The sequence below is a fragment of the Heliangelus exortis genome, chromosome 2, assembly GCF_036169615.1.
Source record: "Heliangelus exortis chromosome 2, bHelExo1.hap1, whole genome shotgun sequence".
NCBI lineage: Eukaryota > Metazoa > Chordata > Aves > Apodiformes > Trochilidae > Heliangelus > Heliangelus exortis.
Genome location: NC_092423.1, coordinates 58,879,876 through 58,897,275, shown reverse-complemented (window position 1 = coordinate 58,897,275; position 17,400 = coordinate 58,879,876). Strand labels below are relative to the sequence as shown.

At 44.0% G+C, this 17,400-nt stretch overlaps 1 protein-coding gene across 3 annotated transcripts in view; it reads right to left on the bottom strand.

Annotated features, from left to right (window-relative positions):
- The window catches only part of KIAA0319 (KIAA0319 ortholog), a 56,166-nt gene extending 39,088 nt beyond the window's left edge, over positions 1-17,078 (bottom strand). For 2 of the 3 annotated variants that reach the window (XM_071736301.1, XM_071736300.1), the window contains exons 1-2: positions 16,886-17,078; positions 2,033-2,194 (exon numbers count right to left, since the gene is read on the bottom strand). In XM_071736301.1, the coding sequence (XP_071592402.1) occupies positions 2,033-2,081 (49 nt within the window). In that variant the 5' untranslated portion in view covers positions 2,082-2,194; positions 16,886-17,078. Of the gene's footprint in view, positions 1-2,032; positions 2,195-16,885 lie in introns of those variants that run through there. The other variant, XM_071736302.1, reaches the window with a different exon arrangement.
- Between the last annotated feature and the right edge of the window lie 322 nt (positions 17,079-17,400).

Sequence of the window (17,400 nt, the reverse complement as noted above, 5' to 3'; positions counted from 1 at the left end):
TTGTACTTACTTGTCAATATCCTACTCTGATAAATTAAACTAACTTCCTTATGACAAGCCTGGTGTGCTCTTGATTGCAACTGGTATGTGATCTCCCTTCCTGGTCCTGATCTTTACCCACAAACTTTTAATCATATTTTTCTCTCTTATTAGGAAGGGTGAGTGACAGAGCAACTTGCTGGGCACCTGACAGCCAGCCAAGGTCAACTCACGACATTCATGAAAGGCAGTTTAACATCATTAGCCAAAAGCTATCATGCACAAAATCAAAACAATACAAAACCAATAAATATAATCTAAGCAGAAGACAGTAGGGTATCTATATTTCTTTTGACAAACCAGGTCATATTTTTCAATACCCTTCAGAAGATATTCACTAATGAGCCCATTTCTCTCAGTGATGCATTGTCAAGTCTTTCTTATTTTAAGTCAGCCTTCTCATTACCTGAAGCTAGAAAAAGTGGTAAGAAATTTCTTTTTAAAAGAAAAAGTAGCCTTTGGAAGGACAAGCTCAGGTACAGAGAAAGACTTCAGAATGAACATCTAACAACTCCCTGAGCCCGAGTCAATTCAACTTAGAGATTGCACACCAAAAAAGAAGTCCTTTTGAACTTAGCAAAGGTGAGCATCCACTGATGTATTTCAGCAAACATATCCTGGGAATCAGCAGTTCAGTTAGAGTTCATATTCAGTGGATAGCAAATACTACAAATTATTGAAATGAAAATAAATACATACTAAAATTTATACTAAAATAATACTTGATAGGAGAATGTATTAGCCCCTAAACAGTGTGCTGGTACCTGAGATACAGGGAGAAGTTTGGAATATAGCCAGCAGCCTGAGTATAATGAACATGTTCTCAGATGAATCAAGAGGGGGTAGCAAAACTGCAGCTAAAGAACAAAAATAAGACTTTCTTTATCATATCATAGAGGATATTCTAGCCTGCTAACAATTAATAGCAACATCAAAAGCATAAAACTGTTATTCTCTACAAGCCAAAATTCAACATTTATTGCACATTATCACCTTCTACTGAAGTTGCTGCGTTTTGGTTTTTTTTCTAATCCTACAGCAGGTACTCGGTATCTCATAGAAAAATGTTTCATTTATTCACAAAAAGCCTTATTTATTGTTTACTACAACAAAAACTTTAGCTTCATGTTCTCCTCAAAAAGCTTGCCACCATGATCACCTTAAGGTGATCTCGACCACTGCTTCAAAACAGCAGTGAACACAGCCTTAGTTAATGCCTATCGCTATCCCCTCCATTCAACATTCCAAAATTCAGTAGTCAGTTTAAGTCTTAGAACATCATCCATCCTGTTTATATTACAGGATATGAAAGCCTGATAGCTTATAACCTTCACAGCCAGAATTCAAACCCTGTCTTTTAAGGAAATAAACCCCGTGTTTGTGCATATTGTTCTGCAGTCACCATGTCAAAACTGCCTGCAGCAGAATAAGTCTCTCTATGACACAAAGGCAGTACTAAGAATTACTATAATTTTTCATTTGCCTGGTCACAGTAATAATTTACCTCTGTGCCTGAAGCAGAAACTTACAGGGCTTTCCTGTGATCTTTGAAACGAAATACACATTTGCAGAGGAGATGAAGAAATGAGAGATGAAACAAATGCATTTATGCTTCTTATATATCATCCATCCTACTACAGAAGAAAAAAGGTAGCTTTGAACACAGGCAATACATTATTCCTAAATTGCTATCCTGCAACAGAAACAGAAATAAAACTTTTCAAAATCTCCCACTACCCTCTCTTGCCCCCATGCACCTCTCCTGAAACAGCCTCATTGAAACTGACTCAAAAAAGCTACTCACAACTGCCTTCCTCCATCGAAATAAATTGCTGCTTATGAAGCTGTATCTTTTCAAGAACTTTTTTTGTTGAGTCACAAGATTTCCCAGCTCCTGCCTTATTCCCATTTCATTCACACAGGCACATGCAATCCAGGAGCATCTGGTTCACTTCTTCTGTGTGACTCAGATACACAATTAGTAAACTCCTACCTGGTATTGCCCATAGTAACAGCCAGAGAACACCAAGTCCAAATGCCATGCTGTGCCAGGCAGGCAGTGACAACTGCTTTTCCAATCAGCTGCGTGGAAATTATACGCCTTAACGTCGGTTTCCTCTAACACTGCTTAGTTCCCTGCTGTGGCCATGAAGCACTGCAACAGACAGCACAGGAAAAAACAGGTCAGATGTGAGCATTAATTAGGATGTAACAGTAAAAGTCAATAGACTGGCTAAATGCAGGCTTTATTATTACTTCCTGACTTCTTGATAGTTGACATGGTTGACCAGGCAAGCTGAAGATAGAGAAGTTACCTACCTGGAAATCTTATTTTCTAGAGATGAAGAAAAGCCCTAGAAAGATTTCCATGCTTGGGCTCCTGCAACTCAAAACCTACAAATATTCTGTCTAAAGTTATCCATACCCTGGTTTTGTCTGACTTTAAACAGAAACTAGCTGGTAAGCTTAACTGGATAATATTATTTGGGACAATATCGTCCATATTAAAATCCATACATTGTTGAGTCAGCTTTTGAGTAGGCCTCAAGTTACTCTCTCCTATCTATCAAGGTAATGCAAGCAGACACTTATCCAGAATTTCTAGGGACACATTCCATGCCAGGACACTGTAGTCTTCAAATAAGGAAGTCTAAGCAACAAATAGATATACTAAGGAACAAATAGTTTAAAGCAACATTACTTACCCATGGAAAAAGTTAGTTTAGCCAAACTCACAATTCACCACCACTTAAAGGATTCTAAGTAGATGCTTGACCAAAAAAACAATTCTGTAAACTATAACAGGCAGTGCTTTCTTCAGAGAGAAACCCTTCTCAAGGAAGATCATTCCAGTCAATTCCCTTTGATGTTCATTATGTGACTTAGTAATGGCTTTCATATTTCAGCTCCCTGTATCTACATATGATAGAAAAGCTGATAACTGGATGCTCCTTACCACGGATGATTTTGTATGTTGGAAGTCCATCTCCCTTTCTTCTCTTCTTCTTGTTAAGGCTGAACTACAGTGGAAACCCTATCAGCTCAGCAGCTGGGACTTTGGGACTTTTTAGTCTCTGAGAAAGTATCTTCTATAGACAGCATGTCTGTTAAAGTACAGGAGCAACGGGCCCTGGTCTGTATCTTGTACTGGCACCTTGCCTAGAGAGCTCAGGGAATACAATACGGTGTGACTGACCCCAGCATTTACAAAGCAAGCTATTTGTCTTATCTATAAAACCAAACTTATTTCTATTTATCTCAACACAAAGTGAACCCTGGCTTGGCCTTTGTTTTAGGTGACAGGTGTTGTTACACATCTATCAGCAGATAAATGTCTCAACTGGTGGTGCAAATGTCTCAACATAACAAGCCACGAAAAAATATGAAATAATATGCACCTTTTTCTCATGTTCTTAGTTCCTTAAAGAGCGTGAACATCTCCCTGAACTATCCAGACCAGCAGGAAATGACTACGCTCAGCCCAATACAAAAGCTGAACAACTAAGAAAGGAATTTTGACAAGAGCAATGGGCTTGGATTGGCTTCAACCCACTCATGCCTTCTCAGTGACAGAGAATGCTCAGTGTTGCAATGGTAAGCTCATTAGAGACCAGTAATGGAACTCACATTGGTAACATGACAGAACTGTACACTGCCATTGATACATCTTGCCAAGTGTACTGCAATTGTTGTGATTTCAGTATACTTTGTACTGCTCTGTGGAATCAAGAAATCCTGTGTCACATCAGGTATCTCCAAATAAACACATTTGATATTAAGCATTACATCCTCCACATTTGGAATATCTCAAAGAATGTGGCCAGAAAGTACTGGAGTCTGACAACCTTTCCTCAAGTCTGTGGCTACTTTATTTATTTAGTTTGTGTGTGTGTGTGGTCTGTTTTTGATTTTGTGGTTTTTTTGTCATATGATTAACAGCAATTTTTAAAAAATAAAAAAATAAGGAAACTGTCGACTCAGACATGAAATCAAACCTGATTTTCATAGAATCATAGAATGTTAGGGGTTGGGAGAGACCTCTAGAAATCATCTAGCTCAATGCCCCTGACAAAGCAGGATCATCTATAGTGTAGGTCACACAGGAACACATCAATACAGGTTTTGAATGTCTCCAAAGAAGGAGACTCCACAACCTCTTTAGGCAGCCTGTTCCAGTGTTCTGTCACCCCCACAGTGAAATTCACCCACACAGAGAATTCCAAAGCATGCTGTAGTAATCACCATGTTTTGGAAGAGACTGAGTGAAATTCCCAAGCTACCTGACCTCCTCACAAAGCAGTCTTCCAGGAATTCTCCCTTCTTTCAGTAGGAAAACATTCATTTGTACTATTGCTTTAATGACTTACAGGGAACTTGTACTTTCATTTTGTTTTTACTTTATTTTTCCATCCTTACAATCTTGGAGATTATCACCAGAAGAACCACAACTTTTTACATCACAACAGAAGAAAAGAAGCCTGTGATTCAGGCATATCTGTAAATTTACTGTAGGATCAAGAGAGATTTTACGAAGTTTTCAACACATGACAGTGGGGTGAACAGGAAGAGGCACAAGAAATGTGATGTAGGTAAGGACAGAGATGAAAACCCGAGTTCGAGCTGATTGAAAGATTGATTGAAAGAGAGACTTCCAGTCCTTTAACCTGAGGAAAAATGCATCAAGCTCGATATCAGAACATCACAATGTCAGAGAGGTAAAAAAATAGAAGGCAAAAAAAATAATTTTGCTTATTTTATAAACTGCTCCCCTGCAAAGCCAACTTTGCTATCTCACTGTCAGTAAGAGGAGACAAATAGCAGCTTCTATATCCTCCATAAGAACTGAATGAGGCATACATGATTACCTCTATCAACACTAAGGAAAACATTGAGAAACCATGCAAATGGTCCAGATTTTTGCAGCATTACTTGTCCTGAGTTCAGAAACATGAGTACTTGATGCTAACAGCTGTGGAGCTTTTAAAATCTAAATTAAGAAATGCGTTCTCAAAGCTGCAAAATGCTAAACTTCAGACTGCATGCACAATCTTCATTAACTCCTTAGGGGACACACTGTATGAGGATACAGTGAGTGCACAAAAGCAGCACTGTGTCCTCCTATGCTTCTCTGTGACTACACATCTACTGATATTTAACATCCAAAGATATCCAGAACTACTTGGCCAGCCATTCAGTCCAGGAGATTCCTCCAGTGCACTGATGACAACTTCTTGATGCAATTGGTAGAGGAGCCAACTAGGAGTGGAGCATTGCTGGATCTTGTCCTAACCAACAGAGAGGGCCTGGCTGAAACAGTGAAGGTTGAGGGCAACCCTGGGTGCAGTGACCTTGAGATGGTGGAGTTCAGGATCTGATGTGGTAGAAACAGGATTCCAAGTTGAATCATAACCCTGAACTTCAGAAAGGCCAACTTTGCCCTCTTTAAATAATTGCTGAGGAAAATCCTATGAGAGAGGGTACTGGAGGTAGGGGGGCCCCAAGATGGTTGGTTAATATTCAAGGACCACTTCTTCAGAGCTCAGGACTGATGCATCCCAATGGGAAGGAAATAAAGAAAGGGAACTAGGAGACCAGTGTGGCTGAACAGGGACCTGCTGGGTAAACTCAAATGGAAGAAGAGAACCTACAGATTGTGGAAGAAAGGGATGGTCACTTGGGAGGAATGTAAGACTGTTAACCAAGAATGCAGAGAGGTAAGCTAGGAAAGCAAAAGGCTCCTTGGAATTAAACCTTGCAAGAGAGGTTAAAGGACAACAGGAAAGGGCTTCTTCAAATACATAGCAGATAAAACCAACACCAGAGGCATTGTAGGCCCAGTGCTGAATGAGGTGGGTGCCCTGGTGACAGAGGATACAAAGAAGGCAGAACTGCTGAACACCTTCTTTGCCTCTGTGCATACAGCTGGAGGATCCTCAGGAGTCCCAGGACCCTAAGGCTGCTGTGGAAGTCAGGGTAAAGGATGAGTTTGCCTTGGTTGATGAAGGCTGGGTTAAGGATCAGTTAATGGGTCTGGATATCCATAAATCCATGGGTCCTGAGGGAACTGGTGGATATCATTGCTAGGCTACTCTCCATCATTTTTGGTAAGTCCTTGGGAAGAGGAAAAGTGCCTGAGGACTGAAGGAAAACAAATGTCACGCCAGTCTTCAAGAAATGCAAGAAAGAGGACCTGGGTAACTACAGACCTGTCAGCCTCACCTCCATCCCTGGACAGGCAATGGAACAACTCAGTCTTGGTGCTGTCTCCAGGCACACCAAGGACAAGAGGCTTAACAGGAGCAGTCAACATGGCTTTTACTAAGGGGAAGTCATGTCTGACCAACCTGATAGCCTTCTGTGAGGATGTAACCAGGTGGATGGATGATGGCAGAGCAGTAGACATAGTTTATCTTGATTTCAGGAAGGCATTTGACACTGTCTCCCACATCAGTTGGTTGATGTTTAGCTCCTTGGAGCTAAACTGAAGAAGTGTGGCCTGGATGATTGGGTAGTGAGGTGGATCAGGAGCTGGTTGAAGGATAGAAGCCAGAGAGTTGGAGTCAATGGGATGGAGTCTAGTTAGAAGTCTGTTTCTAGCGGGGTCCCTCAAGGGTCAGTAGTGGGACCAGTACTATTCAATATATTTATTGATGACCTGGATGAGGGAACAGAGCATACTATCAGCAAGTTTGCTGATGACACAAAACTGGGTGGAGTGCCTGACACCCCGGAAGGCTGTGCTGCCATTCAGAGGGACCCAGGCAGACTGGAGAGTTGGGCAGGGAGAAATTTAATGAACTACAACAAGGACAAGTATAGAGTCTTTCATCTGGGAAAGAACAACCCCAGGTACCAGTACAGGTTGGGGATTGAGCTGTTGGAGAGCAGTGAAGGGGAAAGGGTCCTGGGGGTGCTGGTGGATGGAAGGATGACCATGAGCCAGCAATGTGTCCTTGTGGCCAAGAAGGCCAATGGCATCCTGGGGTGCATTAGAAGGGGGGTGGTTAGTAGGTTGAGAGAGGTTCTTCTCCCCCTCTACTCTGCCCTGGTGAGGCCACATCTGGAATATTGTGTCCAGTTCTGGGCCCCTCGGTTCCAGAAGGACAGGGAACTGCTTGAGAGAGTCCAGCACAGAGCAACCAAGATAATGAAGGGTGTGGAACATCTCCCTTATGAGGAAAGGCTGAGGGAGCTGGGGTTCTGCAGCTTGGAGAAGAGAAGAATGAGGGGGGACCTCATCAACATTTATAAATATGTAAGGGGTGAGTGCCAGAAGGATGGAGTAAAGCTTTTCTCAAGGGTGACTAATAATAGGAAAAGGGGCAATGGTTATAAACTGGAGCATAGGCAGTTCCATACAAATATAAGGAAAATTTTTTTCACTGTGAGGGTGACAAGGCACTGAAACAGGCTGCCCAGGGAGGCTGTGGAGTCTCCTTCCCCGGAGACATTCAAAGCCCACCTGGATGTGTTCCTGTGTGACCTCCTGTAGGTAACCCTGCTCTGGAAGAGGGGGTTGAATTAGATGATCTTTCCAGGTCCCTTCCAACTCCTAATTTTCTATGATTCTATGAAATCTCAGAAGAGCTTGCATTCCCTGCAGAACTCATTTGCTTTTCCTGATACCAGGATCAAGCTCAGAAACAAAGCATACATGGTCACAATTCAGTGCATAGCTTCTGAACCACATATAAGAATACAACCACCAGAAACTTCATGCTTTCTTAAACAGTTAAGACAGCAAGCACTGCTGCAATGCATGCTTTTAGTATTTTTTTCTCATCTTCCTTTAATCTTTTTATCTTACCCATGATACTGTGCTGTTCCCTGCAAGTGCAAGTTTCATCACACAAACACAAGAGATCTAAGTTCAGCCACAAGATTCCAGCAGTTGAAAATAAGTGAGGCCACAAGATTAATTTTCTAGCTTAATCTCTATTCTTCAGTGATACCATAAAGCCTTTTATTTTTGTAACAATAAAAGCAGCCAGCACTGCTCGTAATGACTTCACATTTTCTTGGCTCTTAACAGTTCAGGTCTGACTTGCACTAGCTGCTATATAAGGTATGTATGTGAGCCTGGAGAAGTATATAGGCAGGTATGATAAAAATATGTATGTGTTACATTATAGCCTTACTCTGAAATCCACAGGAGCAAGTGGTGTCATGAAAGCAGCCAGATAGCAGAGACCTCCATGAGAGCAAGGGTCCTGAATGCTGGGCCCAGCCACACTAGATTCAGTGGGAAAGGCACCTCACTGCCCTTCTGGTCATTAGTACAGTTAGGCAAAATGCCAAAGAAAATGCCAAAGAAAACACAGAAACAGAATCAAGCCACAGCTAAAGCAAAATCCCCATTATGAAAAGCAGAATGGCTGAATAAAGTAACACATTAGTGATTGGGTGGTCCTGCACTTAATGGAAGTGTCTATATGCATAAATGCACACACATATGCCAACATCACTACTAAACATAATACAAGAAAATCCTTCAGAAAATCCACCTCTCATGTAATACTCAAACTAGTTATTTCATCAGCTATTGTACCTGCATTAATACCTGAGCCAGTCAGTTAACAGCTGAGCACTAACATTATATTAATACTGCAGAAGAGAGAAAAATAAAACTTCATAACAAAAAAACCTCAATACATGTGCAGGCACTAGGAGATCTAGCATTAACAGGTACTGCATCAACATACATAATCAGAACAACCACATGTTAGTCATCTAAATAAAAGGGACAATTTTCAAGCCCTTCTGCAGATGTGAAAGTTATCATAGAGTCATCAGTTCTTATGACCTGTGAAAACCACCTTCCTATCTCACACAATTTTCTAATAGGTACTGTCCTTGAAAACAGAAAACCATGACCACCGATTGAAAGCAATTGCAGCTCCAGTATGTAGCTAAAATTGCACACATTTCTCTGCTTTACTCAGAGGGGCTCCCACAGGTCTTTTTGAAGGTTGACATTACATTGGCATTATGCCCCAACTCTAAATCAATTTCCTTCATCAAGTTCAAGGCACAAACTATAGGTTAACGGTGATAAAACAACAAACTAAATAGCAGAAAACCCTGCTGTGTTATACTGGATGGATTATGTGCTCCACTGGTTCCACTGGCACCCACAGCTCTGTCAACAGCTAAGTGGTCCTAACTGGACAAATAAAACCACAACGGCAGTGCTTTATGGGAAGTTATTTTATCCTATGAGATTTAAGTAGCCTTTATTACAACTGCTGTGGACGGAGCAAATAACAGTGGAAATCCTAATGGTGAGATGCCTAGCAAGTGTATACAGTGTCAAGAATTACTCACAGGAAGGTAAAAAAAATATTAAAAAAACTCCAATGAATGGTGGAACTGCTCTGCTGACATACTGGTGTCAGGATTTACATGATATTGTGATATACAATAATAAGAAGAAAAAGGTCAGAATAATTCAGCATTGTTACTACTTACTTTGCAATACAGACATTTGTATAGTCCAAGGTCATCCAGACCACCAGGGAGAGGACACCCACTAATCAGAGGGCTAATGTCAGAAAGAGCACAGCAGAGCAGACTAAGAGAACTACACATCTGAGAGCCCTGCACTCTCCACCAAACAGGCCAGGGACTTAGAAATACTTCCCATCAGAGGAGGGGCAAACTATTGGACAATTCCTCCAAAACAACTCTAGTTTCCATAAGTTTTCCATTTCCACAAGGAGGAGACCTCACTTATCAATTCCCTCTGCTATCACTGAACACACATTCTGCAGTGAAAACAAAATGAGACCCAGAATGGGAGAGTTTGAAGGAACAACACTGTATACCTAGTCCCTTTCACAGCTCAAAGGCAAGATAAAACACTCTTACATCTTCCTCTTAATTTTTGTCTAATCTGTTTGTAACTTCCCAATAAATATTTCAGAATTTCTCTTCTTCCAGTATTGAACTAATTTTACAACAGGAAAACAGATCACAAAAAAAACCAAACCAGAACAAAACAAAAAACTCAAAAGTAACAAAAACAGCTATCCAATGAGCTTACATAATATGCATTTGAGCTATGGATGGAAAAATGGATTTATCAGACTACAGAAGGTGATATACACATGCAGAAAAAGTGGTATGACTTTTTCTGGCCTGCAGAGCTTAAAGTTGTTACTGTCTGGCTGCTGAATGAAGGCCTGTGTGACAAAGTTGTGTGGTCTCAATCCGCTTCCTAGTTTAAATGTCATTATAAATAAAGCAAGCAGGAATCCACAGCAGATATGGAGACATAGATAGATGTCTCCATCTAGATATGGAAATAGATATGGAGACAACCTTTTGTGTCAAAGTTACAATTTGCAGGTGAGGGCTGATCCATCTGGAGAAACTTGAGTAAACTCTAAGAAGAGTAAGAAGAAAGATACTCACATAGATATTTTAAGCTGGATCACATAAGCGCACAGCACACACCAAAAATATTAATTTATTTTGGACTTGTTCAAGTTCAAAAATTACTACAGTAAATCTATTAAAACTACAACAAAAGCTTTGCTATAGCACTGAGTTGAAACAGAATATTTTTTCCCCTCAGAACATAAATTTAAGTTAGTACTGCTGTACTGCAGTTCTTGGGATTATGACCATTTTTCCTTATGCGTCACTTCTGTAAAAAGAAGCCAAGACAGAAATGGCATAACTGCACTGTTACAAACCCACTCCTAAAAACAGGTCATCAAGTTTCCATAATTTAAAATGGTAGTTCATGTGTCACACTATAGGTGCACACTGTGGAAAGAGGGCACAATGGAAAAAAACTGTTTAATGTCAAGAGGCAAATTCACAGAAATCTTCATTAACACTGCTATTTATAAAACTATTTGCTTGTTATAAACAGATCAATAACATGTGCACACAAAACACACTGAGCTGAAAAGCTATGGAGAGCCATCTCAGATGATTAAGCATGTTTTATTTCTTTCAAAGCTTCCTATATTATCATAGAACAGCTTGGGTTGGAAGGGACCTTAATCTAGTTCCAAACCGCCTTACACTGGCAGGTGCACCTTCCACTGTACCAGCTTGCTCAAAGCCCTGTCCAACCTGGTCTTGAACACTTGTAGCAAGGGGACATCTACAAACTCCCTGGTCAACCTGCTTCAGGGTCTTGCTGACCTCACACCCTCACACCAAAGAATTTCTTCCCAATAACTAACCTAAATCTACCGTCTTGCAGATTATAACTGTTACCTTTCATCCCACCACTTGTAAAAAGTCCCTCTGCAGCTCTCCGATAGGCCCCCTTCAGGTACAAGAAGGCCACTACAAGGTCTCCAAGAATCTTCTCTTTTCTAGGCTGAACAACCCCAACTCTGTCAGACTGGCTCTAAAGCAGAGCTGCTCTAGCTCTCTGATCATCTTTGTGGCCCTCCTCTGCTCCATGTCCTTCCTGTGTTGAGGGCTCCAGAACTGGACACAGTACTCCATGTGGGGTTTTCATGAGGGCAGAGTAAAGGGAAAGAATCACCTCCCTTGATCTGCTGGTCATGCTTCTTTTGATGCAGCCTGGGATACAGTTCACTTTGTGGGCTGCCAGCACACACTGCCTGCTCATTCATGGTGAGCTCCTCATCAGCCAACACCCCCAAGTCCCTCCCCAAATAGCAGAGAGATGACACCTTTAAACTAACCACTGGTGTCATGGGGAAAAGTCAGTCTTGCCTTCTGTGTCTGCACAAGCCATGAAAGCAGAGGACAGGACTCAACAAGGGATAAAGGGTTGGTGCTTTGGGATCTGCTGTCACTGTGAGAGTGCAGGCACAGTATGCCATCACCAGAAACACCTTCACAGGCACAACAGTCATCAAGACTTCAGTTTGCAAACTGTCGTTTAGTCACCGTGGAGGAAAGAAAAATATCTGTATTCTCAACAGCCTTTACACTGCCTGAGGTCAACAGGAAACAACTGACAGCAGAGAGGTACCTGGATACCCTTCACTCTAAGCACTTCCCTGAAGAGCCTGTAGCCCAGATACAATTAGTCCTCTGTGCTTCTCTGGAGTCACAACTGATCTGCAGGTATTCTTTGTGCAATACCAGGGTGGGTCTGGCTTCATCTTCAACCACCCCTTCAGTAGCTGAGAGCAGAACTAGCCAGGAACAACAGTACTCCATGGGCCTTTCTCAGGCTTCAAGCCCCATACCTCCCAGCCCCAAGGGCCTTGGTAGGCATCCTACACTGAACTCCTTGTGTCAGCCCTGTGCAGCAGCAGGGAGGATGCCAGGCCTTCCCCTGCCCCTCTCTGCTCCTGTCAGCTGTGGGCATGATGCCGCTCTCATGGAGTCAAGTGGCTGGGGAGTAATGGATATTCCCCAACACTCCTGGGACACTGTGGCCACTGCCCCACTGAGAGGACGTCAGCCATGGCACCAAGCAGCCTTTCTCTCTGGCAAGCAAAATGGTGCCCTGGGCCACCACCCAACCCCAGAACTTCACACTGTGACATCACTATCTATCCATTAGCCAGCAGGCACCCTGCACTGGCCCACGGCTCACCCAATACCCTGAGAGACAGTGGGCAGAGGAGGATCTGGAGAAGGGAGGGGAGTGGCCATGTTGACCAGCCAGCGCAAGAAGTGGTCACTGGAACCACTGAGGATGCCTCCACATCCCAAGCAATGGAGGCTGGCTCACAGGAGCAGCAGCAGAGACAGCAGGCGAGCAGTGGCTGGAGCTCTCACCGGGAGCAACCTACTGCCCGGGAAGGTCAATCCATCACAGAAAGGCAAGGAGCCCATGCAGGTAGATCCATACCCTGCAGAGCAACAGCTAATGGAGGTGGATCCACCTCAAAAGGAGGAAGAGCCCATGCAGGTAGATTCACCCCCAACCATGAGTTGGGGCACTGCACCACCACTGCTGGGATTCCTGCAGTAGGGTCCCCAGAGCACCACAGGGCCCCTGGGGGGGCTCTAAGGAGCCCTTGCTACAGCCAGCCCCCAGCAACCAGTGCCACTCCCACAGCTGAGGCCAACTGCACCAACACTGGGCAGGCTCACCGCAAAGATCTCCTGGCTGTCAAGACACCACTGAGCCCTGCTTTCCCACCCCACCCCTCACAATGGGGAACATCTCTGCCCTGAAGGTTTTGCAAGATTGTTAATAAACAATTCAAAAACCCCACAAAACCCAGTTCAGTAGCCAATAAACCCCACATAAACCCTCAATAAATACCGACCTAAAAATAACCCAACCCAACCAAACCAAACAAAATACAAACACCACAAAAGCACCCTCTCTCTTATCTGGCCCTTTTATCTGCACATGGACTCCAGTGTCTTGTTCTGGTGTCCCTAGAACAGTAACATCACTGCCAGAGAGGCTGGGCCCACACTGCACATGTTACTGGCCCTGGCCAGGAACAGATCACTCTTGGAGCTGGATGGCACTGATTCTGTTGGACATAGGGAAAGCTTCTAGCAGCTTCTCACAGAAGCCACCCCTGTAGTTTTGACATCCAGAACAGCAAAGGCCTTGCAAAAAACCAAAAACAACCAAAAAATTCAAAACAAAAACCAACCAGCCAAAACCATACAATCAAGCAATAAAAAACCAAACAAAACCCCCCAAAACTAAACAAAACAAAACTGAAACAAACAAAAAACAAACAAACAAACCCCCTGCATGAACTTTATTTCCCCACAACTTGCATATCTACTTTCTTTGGTAGGATGCAAGCCATGGGTTCATATCTCCTACCTGCTTCCAGAATCTTATTGACCAAAGAAGTGTGAGAGCATTCAAATGCAAGTGCTCTTTGCCAGCGTACGGGGAAGCAGCATTTCATTTCTAGATGATAAGATGTTGGAGAAAAAGACTTCATCCTAATGGTAGTAATAAAACCTGGGAGTGGAGCTACAGAAAACTGCATCTCTGTGAGCTCCTGAACTACTCTGTCTAGAAAGCCCATAATCCCACAGGCAGTAGAGCGCAGGCCATGGTGTCAACTATCTTTTTAAGCCTTGGTTTCTCACCAAAAGCACTATTTGGTATGCTCCCATGTGGAACCATGGAGCCAACTGGCAGGCATCCAGCACAGGTTACTGAAACCCATGGATTGCAGCAAAGGAATGAACACACTATCACGACAGTCTTGCTGCACTTCGAGGACTTTCAGGTTTGTTTTGTGCCTAAGTAAAAACCTAGGGATTTTTGGTTCGGTTTAGGAGTTTTGTGGGCTTTTCCCCCCTTTTTATCTGCTACATCATCTTCCTCTTAGAGAAAAAAAAATCCAAACTATTCCATTGTTTACTCATGTATTTTCATGTTCTTGCAGTTCTCTCTTTTTTTACACTTGCCTAGCTTTATTGTGCTCAGACAGAATATGAAACCCCATTCAGCACCGTGGCAACACGGGCTAGAATGGAATAGCACTCATTCATCCACAGATTAGTTGCTGCTAAATTACTAACAGATCGAGAAAGTGGAAGGTAGAAAAAGGCAGTTTTGAACAGACACAAGCAGGAAGGCTGCTGCACTTGGATGGATGGCTGCTGCATTTGGACGGATGTTTCCATCCAGTCACTTTTTGGAGCAGAACAGCCCCAAGTGGTAACTGTACCTCTTTAGCAGTTTGAGATTAAAAAAGGGGATCCACTAGCTCACCATTACAATTCAACGTGCATTACTCAATATGGTATTATTCTTACTGATTAGAGACTTAGCTGCATTTTCACTAACTCATGGCCATAAAACCTGCAGTGACCAATTTAGGATCTCACGGGAGGTTTTGACAATGACTCTGTTTTAGTAGCAAAGTAGACCAAATTCCTCTTTGCTTCAGACACAATCAAAATATAACAACTTCAGTCAGTGTCAGGCAGCCTGGAGCAGGTCTTGAGACAGAAAGGGCCTGACTTCTTCCAGAGCACCTTGAGTAAGTATTACAAATTCACAGGTGCAGTTCAGCACAGGAGGCCCTGGATGAGTTTACATGAACCACTGGAACATGTTACTCTAGGTCTGGCCTCAGAATTGAAGGCAACATTACAGGACTGTAGAAAGGTAGGCTGTATGCAGGGAAGGCATCCCCCTTTTCCACACCACTGAAATTATCAGCTTGCCCAGACAGCATCCAAACCTAATGCATTAAGAGGTCAGCTGTATGCAAAGCAGAACGAAACCACAGTGCCCACAGCTCACCAAACTTCTTCACGCAGCCCATGAGAACTGACAGAACTGTAGCTCACTGACAGGCACCTAGAAAAGATGGAGCAGATCCACACTTGCATGTGCTGTTTATAGAACCTGAAGTTTTCAGAAGCATTACAGAAATGCATCTCCCTCCAGCCCTCCATCACAGTCCCTGAAGGAAAAATAGGGAAAGATTAAACTGGGCAAGCATCCCCAGCACATAATTTCCTTCTCCCCATGACTTCACTTAGCTTCAATAATGTACCATCCTGGCTACACTGCAGTTTTCTTTGCCTTGTGCTTAAGGGAAACCCATGAAGCTCGCACTCACGTACTCTCGCCTTACCTGCACTGCTCAGACACCCAACTGGATTAGTAGCACGCTGAGCAGCTCAAACTCCAGCATCTTAGCTACCAAAATGCTCACAGACAGTTTAACTCTGTAACATGCCAGTTTTGTTAGGATTCAGATTATGCCTAATTGTGAAATACACACTGCAGCAGTCAACCTTGCCAAACACAAGGAGTTAATTAAACAAAACAAACATCTATTAGAGCCACATTGCTGAGAATCAGTCTCATACAATACGATTTGCTAAAGGCAGAGGCAGGTAAAAACACAAAACATACCCCTGGTTTAAAACATATAAAAGCATATCCTGCATCAGCTCCACTATCTTGTCATGAAGTCAATACAAAGCAAATCAGAGCAAATTGTACAGCAGAAACCAATCAGGAGAAACAGAGGGCAAAACAGTGTATTTCATTTTGTTCCTCAACTATATGACTATTCATAGGCTACCTGAGCTGTGCTCCTAAAGGGGGTCAAGGGGATGATGAAACTGTCATCTGGTTTTGTACAGCAAACACAATGTAGACAGTATGCAAAACTGCAGCAATCTCAAAATCATACACGGTATTTTCTGCTGTTTAAGCTCTGCTCTACTGCTCAGAATGCACAGATTCACATACAGTCACACATAAATACATGTTTTGGTTCTAACAAACACACACTTCCACAGAAGACTAGAGAGCAAGTTGTCAAGAATAAAATTCTTCGAATACACATATAAACACATACACATGGGGAACAACATAATGATCTAATTTCCGAGCTCAGACAGGATATACCTAAATGCATACTTTGCAAACACCCCATCGAAATTCTAATCCTTCAGAAAGAAATTTATAGATAAAGATAATACTTTATAAATGGATGTAACCTAAACCTCTCTGCAAATTAAATAACAAAATACATGCACGTTCCCCCCCGAGCAGCCCACTGCTGTTTCTCCCCACACTCCGGGCCTAACAGGTTGCAGACGCACACACCACCCACGCAGACGGGCGGGGGAAGCAGGCAGAACACCATTAAGACAGCATCACCGCTACCGCTGTCCCGGCAGCATTTCAGCACGACGCTCCCACCCGTGTCTGCACAGCACTCCTTTCCCCGGGGCCCTTAACACAGGGAGACCGCCCGCCTGCGAGGCGGCTTTGAGCTGCGCTTCCCCGCAGACCCCAGCTCCTCGTCGGTGGCGGCTGCCCGGCACCCAGCCCGGGGAGTTCGTGGCCGGGCGGGGAGTCTAAGCAGTGCGGACTCCGCTTCCCACCCCTTCCCCGCCCGTACCGGCACCTGCGGCCGCGCCCAGGCCGCTGCTGGGAGCCTACCTGGCGGCGGCGGAAAGCAGCAGCCGCCTGAACTCCAACCGCCCCCTTCTCTTCGCCGGGTGGGCAGAGCCGGGGCTTGGAGTCGGCGCGGTACTGGGGTCCGGGGTCGCTCGGCGGGGCGGGGCGGGGAGGGGCAGGGCAGGGGAGGACGGGGTGGCGAGGATGCCTCCCGCCGCACTCGCTGCTGCTGACTCAGGAGCAGGCGCCGTCCCTCCGCACACCTCCCGGGGGCGGCCTCCGCCTTCCGCGCAGGATCACTGTCCAGAGGCACCCCACCTACCCTCTCAAACGTATCCCCCGTTGCCGCCCCAGCAACTGAGGCCGCCGAACCCGCCTCAGCGAAAAGGAGTGACACCTGCGTGTCGGGGCAGTAGTAGCGACCCTGCGGAAGGGAGAAAAGGGATTGGAAGCAGCCTTAAGGGGAGAACACGGAGTTGGTCCGAGTCCATCCCAAGACAGAGGAGAGGAAGCGCCGCGCCTCCATCTTGAGGAGGGGGCACGGGAGAGATGCCGGG